The 24,018-nt window shown below is 44.2% G+C and overlaps 1 protein-coding gene across 1 annotated transcript; it reads right to left on the reverse strand.

Annotated features, from left to right (window-relative positions):
* Positions 1-1,086: 1,086 nt before the first annotated feature.
* On the reverse strand, positions 1,087-23,603 carry IVD (isovaleryl-CoA dehydrogenase). The gene is made up of 12 exons (XM_054025550.1): positions 23,449-23,603; positions 21,686-21,775; positions 20,253-20,304; positions 16,987-17,156; positions 13,927-14,020; positions 13,083-13,219; positions 11,849-11,945; positions 8,736-8,829; positions 6,381-6,462; positions 5,382-5,486; positions 4,168-4,240; positions 1,087-3,920 (listed from the first exon to the last, which is right to left on the reverse strand). The coding sequence occupies exons 1-12, from the start codon at positions 23,581-23,583 to the stop codon at positions 3,787-3,789; spliced, it is 1,263 nt and encodes a 420-aa protein (XP_053881525.1). The 5' UTR covers positions 23,584-23,603; the 3' UTR covers positions 1,087-3,786.
* Between the last annotated feature and the right edge of the window lie 415 nt (positions 23,604-24,018).

Below are 24,018 nucleotides of genomic sequence, written 5' to 3' on the forward strand. Positions count from 1 at the left end.
CTAGCTTTATCCCATAGACGAGATCTAAACCAAACATCCTTTTTGATGTTTGCAAAAGAAACATTACCTTCCACCGGCCATTTCCTAAAATGGAGTGCTTGATTTGTTTAAAGTTTCAGTTTTGTCTGAGGAACATGGGAGGGGCTGAGGTCCTGTTAAATTCTCCCTCTATCAGGAGTGGCATGAGGCAGCTTATCATGGTAACTACAGCAGGGAGCTCTGGCACCCTGTCTGATCCACTTACATCTCATTCACCTTCTTACTCTCCCTCCCACTAACTGGAGGCTTATTCTCTCACACCCTTCCACTTTCCCTCCATCAAGGTCTTCTGCACCAAATATGTCTCTGCATGTTCTCTTCTGGCGGTATCGTAGAAAAAAGCAATCACATCAGGGTGAGGATACGGAGCTGTGCCACGGTCTCCTAACTACAGCTATTTAAACCCTGCACACATGGCTATTAACATAAGCAGCTTCTGTTCCATAGGGTAAGTCCATGGAGGACCCAGTGGAGAGGCAAGGGCTCTCAGAACAAAGGAGGAACAATCAGGGATGCCTTAGATAGACACAGACACTAATAATTACTGAAGTGTCCTAAAAACCATCTAGATTGCAGGTGCTGTTTCACGGTTGTCTCACCAACTCTTAATCTTTATTGCAGAGCTACTTTTTCTATGACAGGATATTTGACTAATCCAGCTCTGTAATCAGCTGAATGTCCCTTATTGGGCTAGAATGATTTCTATTACAAATTAAATGCAACAGATACCAGAAACAACATATACAGGGGCACAGTGCCCTTCTAGAATTTCTCCTATTAGCTGTGCTCTCCGGAGGCGGCCAGAGGCTTCCGCACCTGCCAGATCTACCACAAGCTTTTAAAAAAACAATTAGAGGAAAAAAGTGGTTGGTGGAGAAGAGGGAGGGGAATAAAAGGCAACATCCGTTCCCATGCACACCACAAGCTCGAATCACACAGGATGTGCACTTTGGGAGGAGTCCAGTTCTCTACTTGAGTTGTAGTTAAGAACTAAACAAAGTCTATATCTGCCCCCTGCTGGGCAAAATCCAAGCAGCTCAGCTGGAATGTGTTTAAGAGTCGATATCTTTATTGGCATTGTACACATTATAAAACAAAACCCTAATCACAGACCCTCCTCCACTTAGCCAGGAGATTCCCTGTCATTCACCACAGTGAGAACAGCTCAGTATGTGGAAAGAGCCCCTTGATCAATGCTTTTTGCAAGACAGATCACTCGATATTCACCACAGCGATGTATGGAAGTGTATGCAATTTGATTAATGTAACCTTTCCTAAGATTTATGGATCTCTACTCCCATTCTATCCAATGGTGAATTAGACGCAGATTCATTTTGCCTTGACTTTGAGGTGCTGATCAGCCCAGAAAGTGGGATGTTATTTATTATTTGTATTAAAACAAGCAATGTCAGGGCTAGAGGCAGGTTTAAAAGCCATGGTATATAGGTTCCATTCTGACTCAGAACATGGATTCTTAACAATTCTAGTCACTTGAAAGATCCTGAGGTTGTTTTGACATTCATTCATTTCAGTGGGTTTCCTTTGGACCAAGACAGATTACAAAGCTATGATTCAGTGTCAATGTGGGGTTTTGTTTTTGTCTTTTAAACAAGTCTTCAAGAAAAACTCAAGGAAATTCATTCTCATATCAAAGAGCTAAAGAACAGATCAGTAAAAAATGAATTTTCAATTGTTTTAAAAAAGTATGCACGGTCTCAGCCCCTTCATTGTCATCAGTGCTGCTACTGGCTCTCTCTAAGGAGCTGCCATTTTATTGATACATTATGGGACTGGGGGTTGAGATTTTCAAAGATGGCTACAGGAGTTGGATACCCAATTCCCACAAACTGTAATGGGAAATGGACATCCAAATATTTTAGGCAGTGTTGAAAAATCCCACCTTAGGTCTTTCTTGAGGTACTGGTCACAAAGCAGTGAATGCAGTTTGAATGTAGGAGAGGGGATGACATTCATAATTATTCTGAGGTAAAGCTTGTCGTTCTCTCATCTAAATAAATGAGAACATATTACATTTCCATTCTCATATATTCAGTACATAAATGTACTTGGTGTTTCACAAGTGACGCATATTTCACCTGTGCTTCAAAGTCTGCCCTGGATTCCAAATTATATTCAGGTGCAAGCCAAGGTGTCAGCCTTGATCAAAGCCCTTTGTGCTTTGGGCCCAGGGTATCTCAGAGATCACCTCTCTGTGGGCTTTTCCCGAGCAGTAAAGCTCAGTTGGGATGCTTGAGATGACAATCCCCAGTCTGAGGATTGGGCATTCTAGGGGCAGACCCATGGCTCTGGGAGCTGCCTCTCCCCTTGGGCCAGAAGACCTTCTGTGCATACCGCATGCCCTATGTAGCTATCAGGTGTTTTTTTCCCCAGAGGAAACCGAGTAAGGTGGATTTTAGTTGGGTCTGGGCGTTTCTTATCGTGTCTTTTTATATTGTTGGTTTAGATTATTAAATGGATGCTTTAAAAACAATATAGCTTGTAGTTTTATTTATTTTTCTCTATATATTTAGTGTTTGTCTAGATGGTGATTCTAAGCCAGCACACAATACAGTATTTTAACCTACATGAGATGGTCAAGATGGCAGCTGTTTAATTCATTGGTCTATTATATTCAAGAGATTTACTTTCTTCCTGTAATTCACTCTTTGAAGTTGTATTACACACTGCTGTATTCCTTATTAAAAACAGACCACACAAGATTTAAACTACTCCACATAATGTTTCCCTAACCCCCCCCTTAAAACTGCCCCAAATTTTCTCATTAGACTTTCTTTCTCCTTATGGCCAATTAAATTTAGGAGTGCAAGTGCACATGCTCGCCAACAGAGAACCCTTTAAAATAAGTCAACCTCCTCTTGCCTGATTCATTGATGGATGCCACAATACAGGGTTTGACATTTTAAAAGCTTCCAGAATGACGGATAGTGACATCAACAAATGAATCAGACAGCAGGAGGCAGCCAATCAGAAGAGTGAAGACTTCAGATTACATTCAAATATCTTGGTAAGCAGCAGGGATAGGAAAGGCAATGGGCAAAGAAAAATACGTAACATCTTGACAGGGTTTTAGGCAACATTTTTTTACAGTATTGCTTGTGTAGCTTAACTCCTTTGATGTTAACAGCAGACAGTATCTACCACAAAGTTAGCTGGCATTTGGATTCCCAAAGCTGAAATTGTTAACTGGATGGCACCAGGAGGTTAACATACTGGTGGAATGTCGCATTGGGAAATTACCATCTTCCAGCAGCAGCATGTTAAAAATGCTACTTGTTCATGGCACTCTAAATTTTTAAAGATGATAAAATTCCATTCCCATTGTCCATTCTTTCTGGATTGATCCAATGTCCATTCCCTCTCGATTGATCTATAATGCTCAGTAACTGTTTTTTCCGATTCAACAGTTCACCATGCAAGAAACATCCTGCTTTGACTGTCATATACCCCTGGCAAAAACTTCATCCTCAACTTCTTAGATTTTAGAATCAAAATGGCTGCTGAGTATGATGAAGGAACAATTCAGGCTGATCACATGAACACGTTTACTTCTGTTCTCCTGCCCAATTCATTCGGTCAGCAGAGCCCAGTTAAACCTAGCAACATTTGTTCATCAAATGGATAATCATCAACCAGAGGTGACCGTGATATGAGAAAAAAGTTTTGTGGGCCACCGCTATGATCAAAGGCTTCTTGGTGTTGAGACTGTTTCTCGTTGAATGGTGGGTGTTATTTAAAAGCGGCATTAAATGCCCGGCCAATGACAAGTCTCCGTACCTCACTGGTTCCTGCCCCTATCTCATACAACTTAGCATCACGCAGGAAGCGACCCATAGGATAATCATTGATGTAACCATTTCCACCTACAATCACAAAGAGAAGAGATGAAAACCAAAAAAGAACAGGGTATGGGCTGATTCTGTACAGACACATTCACAGAAAGCTTCCCAGTTGAAGAACAGAGGTAAATAGTTAAGTCATACTGCAGAAGACATTTCTTGCCTACTGAACTCAATGACTAGGAGAGGGACCACAGAGAGCCTGTATTCCTGCAGGTTTCAATCCATCACAGGTCACCCTTTCTCATGGTAGAGGAAGCAACATTCTTACCTAGACACTGAATTCCATCCAGAGCTACTTGTGTAGCACATTCTGCCGAATACAGGATCACTCCTGCACAATCCTAATGGAGGGACAAGATAATTTATATTTACAGCAACAGAATCAGCAAAGTTTCACCTGCACTGTTCCAATCACGCCTACTTTCCACCAAGTTTGTATACCTGCAAACAGGCCTAAGCTGGTCCCTCTCAAGAACACAAGATTTTGCAGGGCTATAACCAGGGCGGGACAAGTGGGGTAGCTGCCGAGGGAACAAAGCCAGGGGGCAGAGAAACTATGGAAAAAATACGGTAGGGGGCAAAGATAGCATGTAACTGGTGACAGTGGGGCAGGGCACATGACTGCCCCTCAGAGGATTTCAAACTGAGGGGGGTGCAGAGGAATGTTTGGGGGTGAGCAGCAACGCCAGACGGCTCAGTGGGGCCTACCCCATGCAACGGGGCTGGGGAGGGAGTGTCACTTCCATCCTCTGACTCATCTCAGTGGGCCACCCAGCCTGTCTGGGTTGGGGGGGGGGGGGGGCCGTAACCAAAAAAATCAGGGGGAGGGGAGGAACGTGACCCCGCATGCCACTCTCCTGACATCACCTCTGGTAGCAGGCGCAAATATGCTTGCTCAGCCTGGGTGCTAAAAATGCCTAGTTACAGCTCTGACACACTGAGCCAAACAGGAGTCACAGCAGAAAAACAGAAAAGTTTGTCTGTCATGCAGTGACACAAGCTTTCCATCAGATCTCACCATATCCGTTCCATAAGGACCATGTGTGAACAAAAAAAGAATGCAGCAGGGAAACTACACCCTCCTTCATGAATTTACATCATGCCCATGGAGGTTATATGCAATTTGACTTAGGATGTAAAACTTTTCTCCAACAGTTAGTCTCTTTTAGTTGCCTTCTTTGAACCAAGCATGCTTATGGTATCAGTGGTGGAAGTGATAACACCCTATCGTGCCTGCGATAGCTACTTTCAGTAGCCTGAACATTTTGTTTGGACTTACTATGATACAGCTCTGAATACTGGTAAATCTGCTGACATGCACAATTAAGTTCTCTTTTACTTGAGGGATTCAAAGGTACAAGGTATAAGATTTTCTGTAACTGATTCATGGACACCTACGATCTAGAACCTCCGCCCTCTCACATGAACAAGGGTAAAAGATACATGCAGTGGCCTGAGCAGCCCATCAGGAACTGAGCTCACCTTTGCATTGAAGTGTCCTTGGTCACAGGCCTTTGCCACATTGTACACATACTGCCGACACGCCATCAGCCGTGTGTACATATCTGCCATTTTACCCTGCATGAGCTACACAAGACAAAATAATATTCTTAAATTCAACAAAATCTTAACACTTAACATGAAATAAAGGGGAAGAGGGCAGAAATGACAACACTCTGGGTATAAAGCCATGGAAATGATGTTTTATTTGGTCTTCTTATGCTACCTACTGAAGACTGGATAAACCAGTGAAGCTGGATTCACAAGTCACATGACTGAGCCTGGGTTACTGTTGGATCATAAGTTCATAAAAGTTAGAATAGAGACACCTGGGACTTCAAATCCTAGCTCACCCCAACACCAGCCTTGGGTTACCATGCTGATTAAGCCAGTGCCTTTCACATTCAGTACGAGCAGCAGTGTCACGAAGAACTGGGCCAGATATCCAATTAGGCACAGTAGGCACGTGCCTAGGGGCATCGGCATTCTAGGCGCGCCTTGCCTCTCTAAAACAGTGTGCAACACAAAAGTCAGCTGGAGGTGGGGAAGAGGGGGGCTGAGAAGACCAAATAAGGCTGAGGATGCTGTGCCTAGGGGTGCATAAGGAGTAAATCCAGCCCTGACTAAGAAGTGCAACTTCAGGAAAAATCCAGGATTGATGTCATCACCCTAAACTACAAAAATCTGAGGTTCCATCAGCATGAGACCATGTTCTCCAATTTCTTATAACAAACCAGCAGATAAAAACTTCTTCAGAGTTAAATATTCTCACCAGATTTTGGGTAATTCCAGGCTACAATTTCGCATACTGGTACAGAAATATGTAGTGTGATCATCATCATAATGGGACAACCCCACCCTATAATAAAGACAGTCTCAAAATCCTGTCAGGTACACTGAGATAAGAGTTCAGGATCTGACCGGAGATGAAAGCAGCCTGTTCCAAGGGTATCACTGACAGCTCCTTCCCCTCACTCTCACCTGGAAGTGGCCGATTTTCTGTCCAAATGCTTCTCTCACGTGTAAGTATGGAAAAGCATGGTCAAGAACAGCCTGCATGATTCTGAGAGAAACACAGACATGGGTGAGGGAGTGGAAGGAAACAGAAAAAGGAGGAAGACAGAGTAATTAACAAACAATAATCCAAATTCTGTATCTCAGTCTAAGGCAGTGCCTGGCATACAATGCAATTATGCGGTCATAAAATTACCCTTCATGAATTTACTGTACAATTGTATTCTAGAATCTAAGCTTTTGTTAAAAAAAGTTTCAACCCTTATAGTCACAAAGAAAACCTTCCAAACATGGAGTGTAACCAATGCAACAGTGTCTGGCTGAGTCTGCAGATAGCCTGAAACAACAGTTCTGAGAGGCATGCACTTCCCCATCCATCCCAATGGCCCATTTACTCTGAAGCCTAATGGGGACACGTTAAATTGCCACATTGTTAGCTGCTGATCATTTGAGCAAAGACAAACTACCGTACTTTAATCAGCATCTATGAGACTGGCTGTAGTAGCTGATATTGGCAAAGTGTGCAGTGTACAATGAGACAGTAAACGTTTGCTGGGGGACGAAATGAAGCATTCAACTCCCTCTCCTCCAAATTTCTAGTCACCTCTTACCTTGCCCAAAAGGGAAGCTGCATTTCTTCCCTTGTCCAAAAGCCTCAATTGTCTTCTGGATTTCCAAAAACCTAAACCAACTTCCACTACTTCCTGGTGCCTGAAGTGCCCATTGTCCCCTCCGCAGATGTTAAGATCCCCATCCCACTCCCCAACAACTTCTATATACTGCAGTTCTGGATTTTGAACTCAGAAGTCTGCAGCGTGTTGAAAACTTAAAATCTTGGGACAGGATAAGATTCATTACTTATTTTGATATGAAAGTCAATGCATCACCTAGAGTTATTTGTACTGTATTGGTGGGATGTAAAAGAGTTGGGGAGAAAGTGCCAGTTCAGGGGTCCTTGCCACACACTTTAAGGCTAATATGTTACAGAGAAAACAAGGGCTTGGTTTTAAATAACATTTCACATCAGTGTGTGCTGAGCTGCTCCTTAGAGAACAATTCAGTGTTCAGAAAAAAGGATGCTTTAATGACAGAGAGAAACACCTGTTAAAGATCAGGCTTGGTTTAGTGAGATACTTATGGCACCATCATTAGGGGCATTCAAGACATTGTTACATTAAGTTTATGGCTGGATTAATGTGCTCTACTCTTCTCTAGCTCCTTCCAGGGCATCGCAGAGTCAGTATCTCCACGGAGGTGCAGTGAGAATTCTAGTTTACAGATAGGTAAAAAGGGGCATTGAGAACTTAAGCATCCTTCCCAAGGTTACACCTAAAACAGAACAGAGCCAGGAATAAAACTCAGGAGAGTCCTGGCTCCCTCTCATATGCTTTACACACTAGACAACACTGCCTGTCAGGGACATATCCTAGTGTCTTGTTTGATGCAAGGGGCTGAACTGCTCCTTCTCTGAACAGAGTTCAGGGAAAGGCCCTTCAGGTTGGGCCAAGCCTCCAACCTGAAGGAGGCATCCTTATTGGGCAGTTTTCTCCTGCACTTCAATGCTGAACTGCCACTAGGGAGCCTGCATAGGACAACTGAAGACAAGTCCCCCACACTGTGTCACTTGTTTAAAATTTAGAAAAAGTCCATATTCTGGTCCCTGGCACAGAGAGATGTCTCTTTATTTAAATTTGCCTTTTCTAAGATGCTGTTAGTTTCTGATGTTCGTGATTATCTTATTTATTAAGAGCATATTATAAAATGGGGGGATTTAAAAAGCAGGTGTTATTGGGGGAAGAGAATACAGTAATAGAAGCTGTTAAATTTAGAACATGTAGCAAAGAGAATGTGAGCATGAAGAGAATCCGAAGTTGTCAGAAGGGGGTTGCGGTGCAATGAAGTTTGAGAACCCCTGAACTAGAGGATTCAACAGCTCCTTTACAATCTTAGCTAGGATTACTCTGCACTGCTGTGCATCTCGTTCATTAATTGAGCAGCATAAAGAAGCCCAGAACTGAGTGAGAGAGGAGGAACTCCATCTTCCTATTGGAAGAGGGTAGTCTTTCTAAATAAAGGTTACCATTGAGCCCACTAGATGGGGATACAAAGATTTAAGTTGAGGGATCAGTATGGAACCTAAGAACGGAATGAATAAGAAGAATGTATCCCTTTCTCAAGCAGAAGCACCTCTCTTGTGAGGGGGATTTAAGTTGTTATGCTGTAAAGAAATCAATGCCACAAATTGGGACCACTGGTTAAACCAGGTGAAGTGATATAATCAGAAGCGATATGTGATTAGTAGAAAATTAAAAGACCATTTACCCCAGTGGTCCACCAGACAGCACGAGTCTCTCCAGATCCAAGCCACTCATCAGAACGTAGACTCCTTTACCCAGCTGCCCCAAGACATTCTCAGCTGCAATCAGCAAAGAAAAGTTACTTGTAAGTAGAACTCTCAGAAGGCAAGTTGTTGCCTATGGATCTACATTTTATGGGGCGAGGATTCAAACTCTAGCAGTATTCTCCTTTTAACTTGGGACACAACCATTAAGGCAAGACACATTCCCTGCCCCCACAACAATTTTTCTTTCCAACCAAAGCTATAAACAAAGCAGCAGTGTGATCTAAGGGGCCTTTACAGCCAGTGTTACCTTTTAGAAAATGGGGAACAGAGAAGTATTGTCTATAAAGCCACAAGGCTAAAGATTAAAATAATTACAACAATGGGGAAGTGAGAGTATGGCTACACAGCAATAAAAAACCCCCACAACAGCACGTCTCACAGCCCGGGTCAACTGCCCTGGGCTTGTGAGGCAGGGGCTGCACAGGGCTAGCTATAGTGGTGTAGACATTCAGGCTCAGCCTGGAGCCTAGGCTCTGAGCCTCTCCCACCTCACTGGTGAGGCTTGGCAAGTCTACCTTGCAGTAGAACTGAAGTACCTGGTCTTCACTGTGTTACCACCTCAGGCCAGCTCATGCGCATGTGTTACCCTGAGGTAAAACACACACCTTTTTTAGCAATGAAGACAAGGCCTTAGTTGCTAGTTCAAATCTAGCTCAAGTTGATAGTGACTGAAATGTGTTATTGTCAGATGGCTATTAGGTGACCTCTATGAAAGCAGTGAGATTCCTGCTGTCTGATATATGTATGTCTCCATATCATAATGGAGATCTCTAACACCGACACCTAGGATTAAATGTACAGTGAACCAGAACTCTCCTCTGACCCTGCAGGTCAGCATTGGGACACACTGGCAAGATGGTGTTGGAAAATTTACCTGCCATTATCCATGTGATCTGTGCAGGGCTGTCAATCCAGCAATTTGCACAAGCACTGCAATGAATGGAATTTTTGGACATAGGCAGATTGGTTAGGATCACCTGAAGCTAAGACTCTGGACTTTAAGGTATGTCTACACAGCAATTAAACACCAGTGGCTGGCCCAGGTCATCTGACTCGGGCTTGGAGCGCTCAGGCTGTGGGGCTGTAAAACTGCAGTGTAGACATTTAGTCTCGGGCTGCAGCCGGGGCTCCTCCCCACTCACGGGGTCCCAGAGTTTGGGCCCCAGCCTGAGCATCTATACCACATTTTTACAGCCCTGCAGCCTGAGTCTGAATCAGATGCCAGGTCAACTGTAGGTGTTTAAATTGTCAGGTAGACATACCCCATGCGACTTCTGTTCATTGTGGATAGAAATTGAAGGCCTGCCAGATGTCTAGCTCATTCAGGAATTGTGTTGATGGGCTCTATGGGGAACTGCAACCAATCCTCCTCCACCAGAAGGTCAGTCGTCATGGCATAGGACTTTTGGAATGAGCTGAAAAAATGCAGGAGAAGAGAAAGGAAAAATACTAATAGTAAACATCTTAAACATTTTGTCAGAAGAGAAATATCCTCATCAGTCGCAAGAAGCTAACAAAGACAAAACTACTCACAAATAATGGAGTGTCACTGCTAAAGGGGAGACTGAACAGACACAAATGCCCCCTTTGCAAATGAAGAAAAGGAACTGATATACGCAACAAGTTGAAATATATATGCACTCAATGCACAAGGGGTGCAGGCTAATGATTGGGTCTCAGGGCAAAAACCTGAAAGTGCTCTGAATTGGCTTCTCACTCATACCACATGTCCCAAGAATGTGGATCCACAGAAGGTATCTACTATGGCAAAAAACACAAAATCCACTCAGTGAAGCACCGCTGACAGTGAAACCATGTACCTTGGAGTGGATGGGATTGTAGAGATAGAGGACCCCTTGATCTATAAGGAATAAAAAAAACCATGGCTCACCCAGGTCAGCTGACTTGGGCTCAGGCTCCAAGGCTGAAAAACTGCAGTGTAGACATTTGGGCTCAGGCTGGAGCCCGAGCTCTGGGACCCTGCAAGGGTGGAGGGTCTCAGAGATTGGACTGGAGCCTAAGCCCAAACATCTACACAGTGATCTTTAGCCCTACAGACAAAGCCCCACGAGCCTGAGTCAGCTGACCCAGGCCAGCTCTAGCCAAGCCAGAGGGCTTTTATCCCCATGTAGACATACCCTAAGAGAAAGATGTCCTGAAGACATATGGGAAGATATTGAATTGGCTCAGTCTCCAAGACTGGAGATCAGAAGCAGCACTTGTGGCTCACATGCAAAGAGTGTACAGTTTAAGCACTATCCTGATCTGCTTCTGTGAGTGATCAGAAAACAGGAATCCTGTTGCCATGAGAACACTGTTCTGTATGGATCAGAGCATACATGGAATAGCTGAAAGACCCAATCTAGGTTCATTGACCTTTCTGACCCCAGGTTGGGGATCTGGTAAAATTAGAAATGTTGACAGTTAGGGGTCTGAATCAGCCCCTGAAACTCCTCTGAAGTGATACCAAACCTTGCCCTCATAGATGAGATTTTAGGAGTCAAGAAAATGGATCTCTTCCATGTACTGTACACCGGTTTTTAATTTCCTTCCATGAAAAAATGGTCACAGGAATTGAACCAAATAACGCATGTTGGCCAGTGACCACAACCTACTACCAGGGGTTCTGGAAAAGCGGCGCTCAGGGACTCATTAAGAGTTTCTCTAAAACCCTATTCCCAGTATCCAGATTGGAGGCTCCAGCGTAATCAGCAGTTTCTCCTAAAGCTTCATCCAAGCTTTACAAAGCCAGTGGCTAAGTGTCATGTTCAATGCAGCTCAACTCAGAGGGTGGAACAGAAGTGACCCAACACTAGCAGACTGAATCACTTTAATGCACAAGATAGCAACCTCTCCTAGCCTCAATATCTCACCTGCAAGATAGTCACCAAGGAGAGAAGTATCTGGAAAACCTTCTACTCAGAATTTGAATGCATACATAAGTGATGTTTCAGTCTGTATGAGTGAGGAGAGTGGAAGCCACTATGTGGATATGGTAAGGGGTTCTGCTCGTTTCTCAGAAGTCACTCACCAGGAATCTTACAGTCCTCAAAGATCAATTCACAGGTATTGGACCCCCTCATTCCCAGCTTATCAAGCTTCTGAGCAGTGCTGAAACCAGGCATACCCTGCAAATCAAAAAGAGAAGCAGGTTACAAGCTTCTCTCTTCTGGAAGTTGAAACAGACCATGACAGAGAAATTAAAGCAAAACCTCCCCAACCTAATAAACGAGCAGGGGGAATTGCAACAAGTGAGGTGTGCTGGAGGACTGCCAGTGTCAAATGTCTGCTGTTGGAGCAAACACAAGTGTGAGTATTAGTGCGGGGGAAGCAAACATGTGTACCAGCAAGCAGTGCCTAAGACAACAACATAAACCGTGGGAGTGGAATTTGTTTTCTAACGCACGTGCATCTGGAATGAGTAACAATGACTTAGTCAGAACACAGAACCAGATGTTAAATATTTAAATCAATACATAGTAAGGATAGGTGTGTGGGCCCAGCGGTTGTGTGGTTCCAGCCACTGACACTGGAAACTCCATCAAAAGGTTAACTGGTCTGAACCATTCTTATCAAATGACCATTATGTTTAGCCCTTTATCATAGCTTCCTGCCTTCATGAAGATGTCTTGTTATATTTTCTACAGTCTGATAGGTGTACATGGCTCTCTACAGTCAAATTAAAAGGAGAGAGACAGGTTCCTGACCCCAAGTGGCTCGCAAGCTAGCAGCCTGATTCTGCTCCCACTGAAGTCAATGGAACAGGATTGGGCTTTTGGACCAAGGTCTGCAAGGTATGACAAACAGAAGATGGGGAGCACGGAGATTACAGCAGATCACAAGATATGTTTTATGTACATGTTTTGTAGGTTCTGAAGACAGAGTGTGTGGGGGGGGGGAGAGGAGGATAGTGGGTAGGGGAGGGTTAATAATGAAGATTGTTTTCATGGTGATATACTGAAAAATTTGAGGGAACAAAAACAGGCACAAAGGTAGCAGTGCAGGTCAGCAGAGGAAGTGAGGCAGCATAGTGCACAGGCTTAGAGAGGGCATTCCAGACCCTCTGTGCATGTGGACAAGTGGGGTGAAAGCATTACTTGTCCGGTTATCACTCCCATATCACAATGCTCCTCTGAGCAAGGGGCTGCTAATTGTCAAGACTGACTACTTTAGAAGGCAAGTAGCTCTATTTGGGAAAGGATTGTAGCCTCAAAATAGGATAAAATAAGGCAGGGTGACTTACTCTCCAGTGACGTACGGCCTACCTTCTCCACGATGAATGCTGTTATACCCCGGGAGGCTGGAACAGCACTGAGATCGGTTTTAGCATAAACTATTAGAACATCAGCGTCTGGTCCATTAGTGATCCAAAACTTGTTCCCATTCAAAACAAAGTAATCCCCTAGAAACATAAGAGGTGGACTCTGTTAGTTCACAACAGACTCCATCAGGGATCCAGAAACAATACCTCTCCTCTGCCTCATGACCCAATAAACTATAAGCCAGGTTCCCCCTAAGGCACTCTCAGAAGTCCACAAAGCAGCCTTGAGTAAAATACCTCCCCAGACTCTGGGGTCCAAAGGATAAGATGAATAAGCCACTGTAGAGCCCACCCCAGGCCTCTTAATAAGGCCTTTATACAGCCCTCTCACACAAGCTATTCTTTCCACTATACCAACTCTCTGTGAAACAACAGACTAGAGGTGTCACAAGTATGACCCTCCTCCCAGCCAAAATTCCATATTTACATTTTCTGGGTCTGGAATCACTCAGTCTCTTCCATCATCATCATCATCAATAATGGACCAGGCCCATCCCTCTCTACAACTTTTCTGTCAAACCCTCGAGTGAACCTTCTGCTTGCCTACTAGGGAGTGGCAAGTTGGTGTTGGTCCTGCTGTGAGCAGGGGGTTGGACTAGATGACCTCCTGAGGTCCCTTCCAACCCTGATAGTCTATGAAAGCTGATTCTGCCCAGCTTGCTGTGCACTGGACTGAGCACAGCCGAATGTGTCGAGAAGGTTAAATTTAGATTTTAAAGGAAAGATGCTTAGGCTGGCCAGGAGAAGCACATGGGCAATTTCCCCAGCTGGCACGTGAAATATTTTACCTTTTCTGTCTGCCTTGAGCTTCATAGAGACAACGTCAGAACCAGCGTTTGATTCGCTCATTGCCAGGGCTCCAATGTGCTCCCCGTTGATTAGCTGGGGAAAAACAAGACAAAAAAATGGAAGGAGGAGGAGGAAATGTTTTTGTTGCATTTTTGGGTGGGGAGGGAAGGGGTGGCACTGAATCTCAAAGTTCATTGCGTTCCATATAAACTATAAGTAGGAAACTTTGTCCCTGGAAGAATTCCAACAACAAGCTCACTTGTGCTATTGTGCTGAGGGCATAGAACAGAATCAAACCACAAGATGAGTCAATGCACATGTCAGTTACTGTTTTAAAAACAGAGTTTTATCCATCTATCTCCAAGAAGGTGCCAACAGAACCATGCTGACAGCCATATGCCTTTTCCAAACTCCATGTTTCCCGATTGCCTTTTAAAATGGCTGATTGGCAGAGACAAATATTTTATGCATATACAAAAGAAAGCTCAGCTTGTTTAAAACTAGAATTGTAGAAAACAAAAAGATCAACGAGGGGGAGAGAGAGATTGCAGTGTTCAGCACTAGACTAATACTATGATTTGCCACATGCTTGTGATGGCATGGCAGATGGACACCCTCCTTCTGTGTCCCCTCATGCCATGTTCTGACACAGCTGCTGCTGTCTCTTCTCAATCCATGTTCTCCTGTCCTTTTCTCCTTCTTGCCCTTTACCTTCTCTGGGTATTTTTTGTATGTTTTTTTCCCCCTCTTTTGTTCCCTTGTTTTTTGAAAAGAGATTTAATATACAAAAATATATATGACATATTAAAGCTGTATATTTCAACTGTATTCTTAATGATGTACCAGAAACTAGTTTGGTTTTATAAATTATATAAAATGACCGACGTAGTTTTCAGCACATCACTAAAGATTCAGTTAAAATTCAGGAATAATGAAAAATAAGGTGGTTTGTCATATTGCATATCAGTGAATGACAACAATGTTAAAATACACTGAGAAATGACAGGGATACATGGAGTTTATGTACTGACAGACTGAACAAGATTTCTTTTGTTAAGTAATTGAACACTTTGCTTGCTGCTGAATTTAAGTCCCTCATGTGGACTATTTCAGATAGCTGTGATTCAGCTTATAAAGAAATACATCCAATATGTTTAGATATTGAAATCTGTTTAACAGAGGCTGGGGTTTAAAACACGGAGGTCACTTGAGTGCCAGAGAAGACTTACAATCAACTGATTAACAAACAAACCAACCAACCAGACAACGGAATAAGGAAGCAATGAGTGATACTTAGTACGCATGCAGTGCTTTTCATCCAGAAACATCAAAGTGCTTTATGAAGGTTGAACAAGATTCTCTTCAAAAATCTTTTTGGGGGAAAACAACAACAAAAAACCCCAAAAACAAACAAACAAGTTACTCCATAGGCACACACAGGAATTGAGGTACAGAGAGATTAAGTGACTTGCCCAAGGTCACCCAGCAAGTCAGTGGTAAAGGCAGATATACAAGAGCAAGGTTCCTACCTCTCATGGTACGTCTACACTTTGAGCTGGTGTGTAATACTCAGCTTGAGGAGACATACCCACGTTCGTTCCGATTGAGCTAGCATATTACAAACAGAGTGTAACTGTGGTTGTGCAAACGTCAGGAGGGGCTAGCTAGTCCAAATACGTACCCATCTGACATGCTAGGCACATACTCCTACTGTTCACATCACCACAACTACACTCTATTTCGAGTGCGCTAGCTCGATCAGAGCTAAAGTGGGTAATTCTCCTCCAACTGGAATTTACACCTCCAGCTTCAAGTGTAGACATACCCTTACTGTCCTATCCACTGGACCATGCTGCCTCCAGAAATGACCCTGAAAAAGGCTCAAACAAGACATCTGTACCAGTTTTAAGTTCTGCAGGAACCTTCATCAAGATGGATTAGTTAGGACAGAACAGGATCATTAACAAGCTGGAGCAGGGCAAATTTGAAAGGTACAATCCTTTTCAAAGCTTGCTGCAGTAAGCTCACCTTTTGTATCGGAAGATTAAGCTCTGTGAAAGACAAACATGTCCAGACATGCAGTTGTAATACATGCCTCTGGTGCCTCATGAGCCATGCAGGGCGAAATGCTTTTGGCACCTGAGAAGTGCATATCCCACACTGCGACCACCCATTTTAAAAGGGTCAGCAGTTACTCCTGCAAAATGTGTGTAACACACGTTTATTAGAAAAAAACAGATGTGTTTGCTGGCTTAAAACCCTTTTTCAAAATGTCTTTTTAACCTTTAAATTTTTTTTCTTACTAAAGGGCCTGATCCTGTGTCCACTGGCTTCCTTATTTGCTTTAAAGGATATAGGGATCCCTGCAGTAAGAGCAGCTAGCTGTGGTACTTTCTGTCCTGGGTGTAAGACTGAAATGGACTGAACCAAACACCCACTGGGAAAAGATACTCATGCTAGAAGTTCAGTCCTGTTCCATTCAATGTATACAGCTGTTAGGCACACAAGGGGAGACAAAGTGCTAGAGCAGAGGTTGGCAACCTCTGGCACGCAGCTCGCCAGGGTAAGCACCCTGGCGGGCCGGGCCAGTTTATTTACCTGCCGCATCTGCAGGTTCGGCTGATGGCGGCTCCCACTGGCTGTGGTTCGCTGCTTCAGGCCAATGGGGGTGGTGGGAAGCCACGGCCAGCACATCCCTCGGCCCGCGCTACTTCCCGCAGCCCCCATTGGCCTGGAGCGGCAAACCGTGGTCAGTGGGAGCTGCGATTGGCTGAACCTGCGGACGCAGCAAGTAAACAAACTGGCCCGGCCCGCCAGGGTGCTTACCCTGGCGAGCCGCGTGCCAGAGCTCGCCGACCCCTGTGCCAGAGCTCAGTTCAGCCATGGAACATCTGTAAAATGTTGTGAACTCCGTTGCTACTTTAAAATGTCATAAAACATGTAGTTTTATGCTATAACTAGATCTATTACTTCACGTTTCTTCTTACTGCGCACCAGATACCACAGGCACCACGTAAACAGATATTCTCTCAGGTCTTCTGCCTCCACCAACTACATACCTTGGGTAGGTATTTCTCTTTCTGTGCTTCATTGCCATTCCGTACTAACTGGTTAATACAAAGGTTTGAATGGGCACCATAACTGAGTCCAACAGCTGCTGAAACTCGAGAGATTTCCTCCATCACTAACACATGGTCCAGATACCCCATTCCAGATCCACCATATTCCACTAGCAGGAGAAAAAAAATTCATCAGCTTAGATTAATAACCCCATGGTAAATAAAACTTATACAGTCTCCTGCAAATTGAGCCCAATACTGGACTTAAACTTCACTGGATGTCTCAGAAACTTTTACATTTGGACTCCCGCTTTAGACTGACTCTCAATGAGCTGATTACTTCTGGGTTCCCCATCCTTCCTGAATCCCAACTCTCCTATTACTTATTCAGAACAATTAGTAACACTTTGTGCATATAAAGCATAGTTACCACATATACACTTTATATATGAGTAAAACATTGACCTAACATCCAAGCATCACAGACAACTGCACGATTCTGCATCTCTCATACTAACTGTATCCCAAAACTTAGCATTAATTTAGTATTACCACAAAAATTAAATAGAGAAAAAGCAAAAAGGTACAGAAAAACGAGAAAAGACTTTTCCAGAGGATAACGGATATAAGATGGAGAATCAGTAGGGCAGAGGGGAATAAAAAGGCTATTCCTGACTAATAGCAGGAGCTGCAAAAGAGAAGACTTTCACATATGGCCAACTCGAGAAGAAGAAGCCAATGACAGATGAGGACATAGTAGAATAGAGGAGGGTTTAGTAGACTAAAGAGAAACAAAGTGGGTGAAGTCAACTGGGGCAAATTCCATGGATGGTTTTCAAAACAAGCTTTCAACAGGATCCTGAAATGAATGGGGAACCAGTGGAATTGCTTAAGGGTGGGAGGGGTGATACGGTCAAACTTTTCAGAAGCAGGATGGAGAAAAATTGATGGATTACAAATATTTTTATTTAACTAAAGGTAACTAAAGATACAAACAGAACAGCCTCAAACTGAAGTGGTGGAAGATTAAAGCTGGAGAGGAAACAACAGAAACAGAGAGAGAAGATGGAGATAAAAAGAGCAAAGACTGAGGAATATATTTACACCCAGGAGTGTGTATATATATTGGCTTGCAGGCAGAGAGTGATTTTATAGGTAGCAACAGAACTACAACAGGAGGGAGGCAGAGACACCTGCCTAGCTAGGGAGGGAATCCAGGAGGTCTGGATGGTCAATAACACTGAATGTTGCCCTACGGGTGCAGCAGCCAAGAAGAGAGTAGAGGCTGCTTGTCATGCTGAGGAAAGTGAATGAAGAGTAGAGGGAGTGCATAGCCTGGAGGTGTGTGATACTGCCTGTAACTCCTAAAACTAAAAGGGGTGGCCTCTGATTCCAAGTGCAGCCCCTTCCACACCAATACTCATTTTTGGTGGCAGCTGATCAATTTGTGCTCTGGATTCTCATCCTCCTCACCCCACATCAGAGCCTGTATTCTTACTCCCAGCATGCTAACCGATGAGGAAAATATGAAGCAGATTTGTGGGAACAGTAAGAATGCTGGGTTGGACATTCGCAACGCTACGGAGAGGAAACCACCATGTTAAACATTACAGTTACATAGACATTTTTGAATTTCAAAAGTTACCAGGTGAAATAAGACAGCCACTTAAAAATACTGCCTTCAGTGCAGCCAGGATTTCACTCTTAAGTGCTATCAAATGCACAGAGAAAACAAATGAAAGGAAAATACAACAAATATTTCCCCCCTAATATCCATCAGAGTTGTTACAGAAATGTTATTTGTAACAGTAAGTCAATCTTTCAGACAAAAGTGTGATTCAAGATGGTGTCCCTTTAGAATTTTTAAATGCCACATGGTTACATTGTGGTTACTGTAGAACCATATATTAGCATTTCCGAACTCTGATATAATGTTGCATTAACATAATTTATTTTTAGGTCTAGAAATTGAAAAGAGCAATCATCATTTAATACACTATCGAAGAACCATGATCCATTGGTATCTGAACATGTGGTTCAAATGACCACACATTCCCACAGGATCTCATATCAACATTATGCCCCCAAAGTTTGTGCCCTTCACAAAATAAATTTACAGACAAGGTCCCATCTCCCAGAAAACTTCCACTGGGACACCAACAGAAATCACAGGGCAAAAGCTCAGGCACAGAAAGGTGTTTGTGGGAAAATCCCTGAGGAAATCAGAATAGGAACAATTCATGGAAGAAACATGCTTTGAGGAGGGATTTGGAGGCAAGGCCGAGATGGAGCTCATGCAAAGTGGGAAACTATTGCAGCCTGGGGTACAGTATTAAAGAAGACAAAAAGGCAAGCACGAGAAAAAGCTGAAAGGAACCGTAAGAAGTTGGGAAGAGCAAGGGGAACAAGAGTAAGAGGAAACGAGGGCAGAGAGACTCACTCAAGCAAACTCAGGTCTGACCACTGAAATAAATGCAGGTGCATTATTTCAATGTATAGCTATACAGAAGGGCTCTGCATGGGTTAGTCATGAGTACATAACCAGAGTCCTGGGCAGGGCAGTCCAGCCTCTGTTGCTGCAGCTTCACCATTGTTATCTGAGCTAGCTTTGATCTAGTTAACTAAATATGTCTACACATGCTGCAGTCACCCCTCTGATTGCAGTTGTGGTCAGTGCTGCGTCAGCTAACCCAACTCTTCACCATGCTGCTAGAACACACTAATATTTTGTAATGTAGCCAGATACTTATTCTAAGAAATTTTTATTTTTAACCTTCTTTCTTCAAAGCTCACGACTGCATTGCTTATGATGAAGGGTAACAAGACAATTTGAGAGTTATCAAACTGCAAAGTGGTAATATCTGAACAAGGTCCTTAAACTGTAAAAGCCATTTTGAAGTGCTCAAAAAGGGATAAAGTGATGTTCTTCAAAGTTTCAACAAAGAGAGGCACCTTGAGAAATTTCAGCACAAAGATGGATTTCTCTGCATCTCTTCAGAAAAGAGGTTTACATCACACTGAAATAGGAGTTTTGGGTGAGTGGCGAGTCATCCATGATGTTCTTTATTGTAATTAAAAAAAACCTGATCCTACCACAAAAGGTCTGTATAATAAACTGTATCCCAAACTGAGGGGACAGAGTGTGCTTACAAGATTGTGAGGTATGTTAACGTGGACTAGCTTGTTAAGGGCTGAGATAGATGAGCCTAAGTGGCATTTCATGGAGGGAATCATTCAGTAGGTGTAAAAGATGAGAACAGACTCACCAGGAGTTGTAATTCCCAGAACTCCCAGCTCCCCGAGCCTCTTCCAGAACTCCTATGAACACAAAATAAAGCAGTTAATACAGCTTTGCCCAACCATGAAGCAAGAGCAGGACTCCTCACAATCTCCATGAACATATTAATTTGCATTCACTGCATAAAGATTAACTCCTGCCTGTGCATAACATTATACATGCAAGTAGTCCCATTTGACTTCAATGAAACTAATCATGTTATATATATGCTTAAGTCATTGCAGGATCAGGGCCTAACGCTGTAACTCATTCCCTAGTTTAAACCCAATTTTGACATAACTCAACCTGCACTTCCTCTGAAAATTGCTTTTCTGCCTAGATTTTCAAATGTTGTCACTTGCCAAAAAATGATTTGCCATCTCCACCCCTGCCTCAAATCTTTGTGTGAAAAGTTTCAGGTTTATTGGCTAGGGTAACATGATGTCCTGATTTTATAGGGACAGTCCCGATTTTTGGGTCTTTTTCTTATATAGGCTCCTATTACCCCACATCGCCATCCCAATTTTTCACACTTGCTATCTGATCACCCTAATATTGGCCAAGGCATTATTCAGATACAGGATATTGAAAAACCGCATCTCTCATTTTTGAGAAGTTGCCATGTTATGGAAGTTGGATCCCCCTAAACGGCCTGCACTAGACACAGCAGTTCCGTTTTACACAACAGCCCTGGATGATATCTGATGATGGACTATATTTATAAAGGCTATGTGCAAAGCTTTGGAGTTCTTCATTATGAAAATGTAAACACCAGAGATTTGTGAAGTCTCAGTAGATATTACAAGCTTCTTAGTCTTGTAGAGTTTATGCTCTCCAATGATGGGACCTGAATGCTCCATAAATCAAAAAGCTCTTGTTCGCAGAACTTACAAGTTCGGTTGGAATGTGAAGTTTCACACTGGAAGTCAAATATCTGTTTGGACAGTGTCTGCACGGAGTATTTTCTATAACAAATTTCACAGACAACTCTAACATCATAGAGCCTGCAAAGAAAGCATTATGCAGAGAGAAGTTCCATGCCCCTTTTAGTCAGGAGGCAGAAGGGTGCAAAGTTATGAGACACCAAATAGCCAAGGCCAGTACAAAGATGGAGTCTCTGGGCAGGGCCCAGAGGCAGCACGTTGATGACAATCCCAGCAAGCAAGGAAGAGGCCTTATCACCAGACTGCCAATTTTTTTTAAATGGCCTCCGGTTAGGTTTATTTCTCAGGCTAGTTGGAGCTTAATAACTTTACAAGCCCCATGTATTTCCTACCGTAACTCTTTCTTCAGGGTTTCAGAATAAATGTAAAGTGAATATGTTCATATGATATGGATTACACTTTCTCTTCTAGACACAGCACATGGCAGAGAGGGACCTTGACTGCCATCTCACTCCCAGATCACACAGCAAGGACTTACCTGCATGCCCTTAAACTCATTCTCCTGGTCGATTTCTTGGGCCTTTGGAGCCAAATGCTCCTGACAGAACTTGACCATTGTCTGTCTAAGCTGTAAATGAGGTAAGGAGGGAGGGAAAAAAAAATACACATTAAACCATAACAGTATATTGTTCATTGTCTTTCCTGCCACATCTCCAACATGCCCTAACAGGATGTTTCCTACACCCCCCAAGACAGCAGTGTGAAATCAAGCAGCTCGGAGTTTCAGGTGATGGGACAGAAAGAAAACCCCAAAGACCTTTTAAAGAGAAGTTAATAATAGGGTTGGATTTGAATCATTAACCTGCAGGTGACAGTCTTACACTAAAATGGAAAAAGGGACACTATTTGGGGTTTTTTTGTAACTGGATTATTTCCAACAAACCAGTTTCTTCCCCACCTTTTCTGTCTAGAAAGTTTGACAGCTGATGGGCAGAGACTATGGCAAAGTAGCACCCACCAGGCAGAGTCTCCTAGATATATTTTTATAATGCACAGAAGCCTGTAATAAGCATGCATATAAACAAAATATTTACATTGTTATAAAGCCAGTAGTAACACCACAGGAGAATGATTCACAACCTTTACTATATTTAACCTCACAGTACCCCTATGAAGTAGGGAAGTATTATAATCCCCATTTTTTCAGATGGGAACCGAGGCACAGAGAAGGCAAGAGACTTACTCAGGGCCACATAGGAAGTTTGTAGCAGAGCAGGGAATTGAACCTGGGTCACCCAAGCCCTAGGCTAGAATGCTTCTTGTCTACTTAGACACAGGTTGAGAACAAAAAACTCATTGCTGAGGCAATTAGAATGATAATGACTTGTGATCGCTAATGACTTTGGGACAGATGGAAACTGGCAAGGGTAATGGCTTTTACTAGTCACCTTTCTCACCAATCTGTTGTTTTGTAATTTAATTCTATGGGGGGAGAGGGGGAGGCGAGGACGACACTTATCACTGACACCAGCAACCAATCGAAGTGCAAGGTTTGAACACTCCCTCCTCGCCAGCACTAAAAGCCAAGGAAGGCCTAAGACCAGTAGTTTAGTTCAGTTTCAAGGGTAAAGGTCTGGAGCCCTCACCTAAAGTAACCTGGTTTCTTTGTGGAAGGTGCTTTGTGGAGAACTGTCTCTACTGGTTTGAGCATTGGCCTGCTAAACCCAGGGTTGTGAGTGCAATCCTCAAAGAGGCCATTTAGGGAACTGGGGTAAAAATCTGGCTGGGGTTTGGTCCTGCTTTGAGCAGGGGGTTGGACTAGATGACCTCCTGAGGTCCCTTCCAACGCTGATATTCTATGATTCTATTAGATCTCTCTCCCTCCCTCCACCAGGACCCCTGTCGCCACTAAAAAGCCTTTTTAGGCGTGCAGGGGAGGGCAGAGATCCGGGCCAGCGGCTCGTCCCCCTTTACCAAAGCCCGGCCGGACGCGCAGTGGTGTGGTGCTGCAGCGTCGCTGGACACTGACGCTCTGCAGATCGGGGGGACACAAGCGGTGCGGACAAGCCCCCGGGTAGCTGGACAGGCCAGTAAAGCTGCATGCGACACATAGGCAGCAGGGGGCCGGCGTCTCCGAGCCGGGACATGGCAAACAGCGCAGCAGGCGGGGGGGGATACACCGCCGTGCGAGCCCCGCTGCAGGTGCGGGGCGGGTGTCCCCGCGCTAAGGCTCGGCCCTGGAGCAGCAGGCAGCCCGCTGGCCAGACGCGCCCAAGCCTCTCGGGGACGGCACCGCTGTACCTGCCGCTGCTCCTCGCTCAGCCCATTGACGGTGTCATCCACCGCGACCCCAGCGCAGCCCCGTCGCAGCAGCCCCAGCAGCAGGCGGCGCCGTGCTCTGCCCGCTGCCGCCGCTTTCCCCAGCACCGCCGCCATCTCTGCCCAGGCCTACGCAAGAGCGGCCACGTGGCCCACCGCGCCCCACCCATTGGCCAATCAGCCGGCCTGGCAGTCAGACAGGCCCAGCCTAGCTGCGTGAGCGGGCGGGCCTCGGGAGAACCCAGCCTCTCAACTACCAGAGTAGACAGCACCTGGGGGGAGTGTCTCGCCCCGCCCCACCCCCCTGCAGTTGAAGCGCAGCTTGCTGTGGGATGAGACGGGGCAGGTAGTGCACAATCAGACCCCGACCCGACCTGGCATCTTAACCGATCCTTTACATCAACTTATACTTCCTGCAGCTGCTTGGGGGAAAAGGTACAGCCAGGTATTCAGAAGGGAATGGGGAGGGCTGGAAATGAACTAAGAGAGCAAGAACAGCTGTTTGGGAAAAGTGATGATAGTTTCACTCCACTTAATCCACACCTGAGTTAG

The sequence above is a fragment of the Malaclemys terrapin genome, chromosome 4, assembly GCF_027887155.1.
Source record: "Malaclemys terrapin pileata isolate rMalTer1 chromosome 4, rMalTer1.hap1, whole genome shotgun sequence".
NCBI classification, from domain to species: Eukaryota; Metazoa; Chordata; order Testudines; family Emydidae; genus Malaclemys; species Malaclemys terrapin.

Coding starts and splice junctions, on each gene's coding strand:
- IVD (XM_054025550.1), bottom strand. CDS start 23,583: ATGGCGGCGGTGCTGGGGAAAGCGGCGGCAGCGGGCAGAGCACGGCGC. Junction 20,305..21,685: donor ATGAGTTTAAGGGCATGCAG/GTAAGTCCTTGC, acceptor TTGTGTTCATAG/GAGTTCTGGAAGAGGCTCGG. Junction 17,157..20,252: donor TCTGGGAATTACAACTCCTG/GTGAGTCTGTTC, acceptor TTCTCCTGCTAG/TGGAATATGGTGGATCTGGA.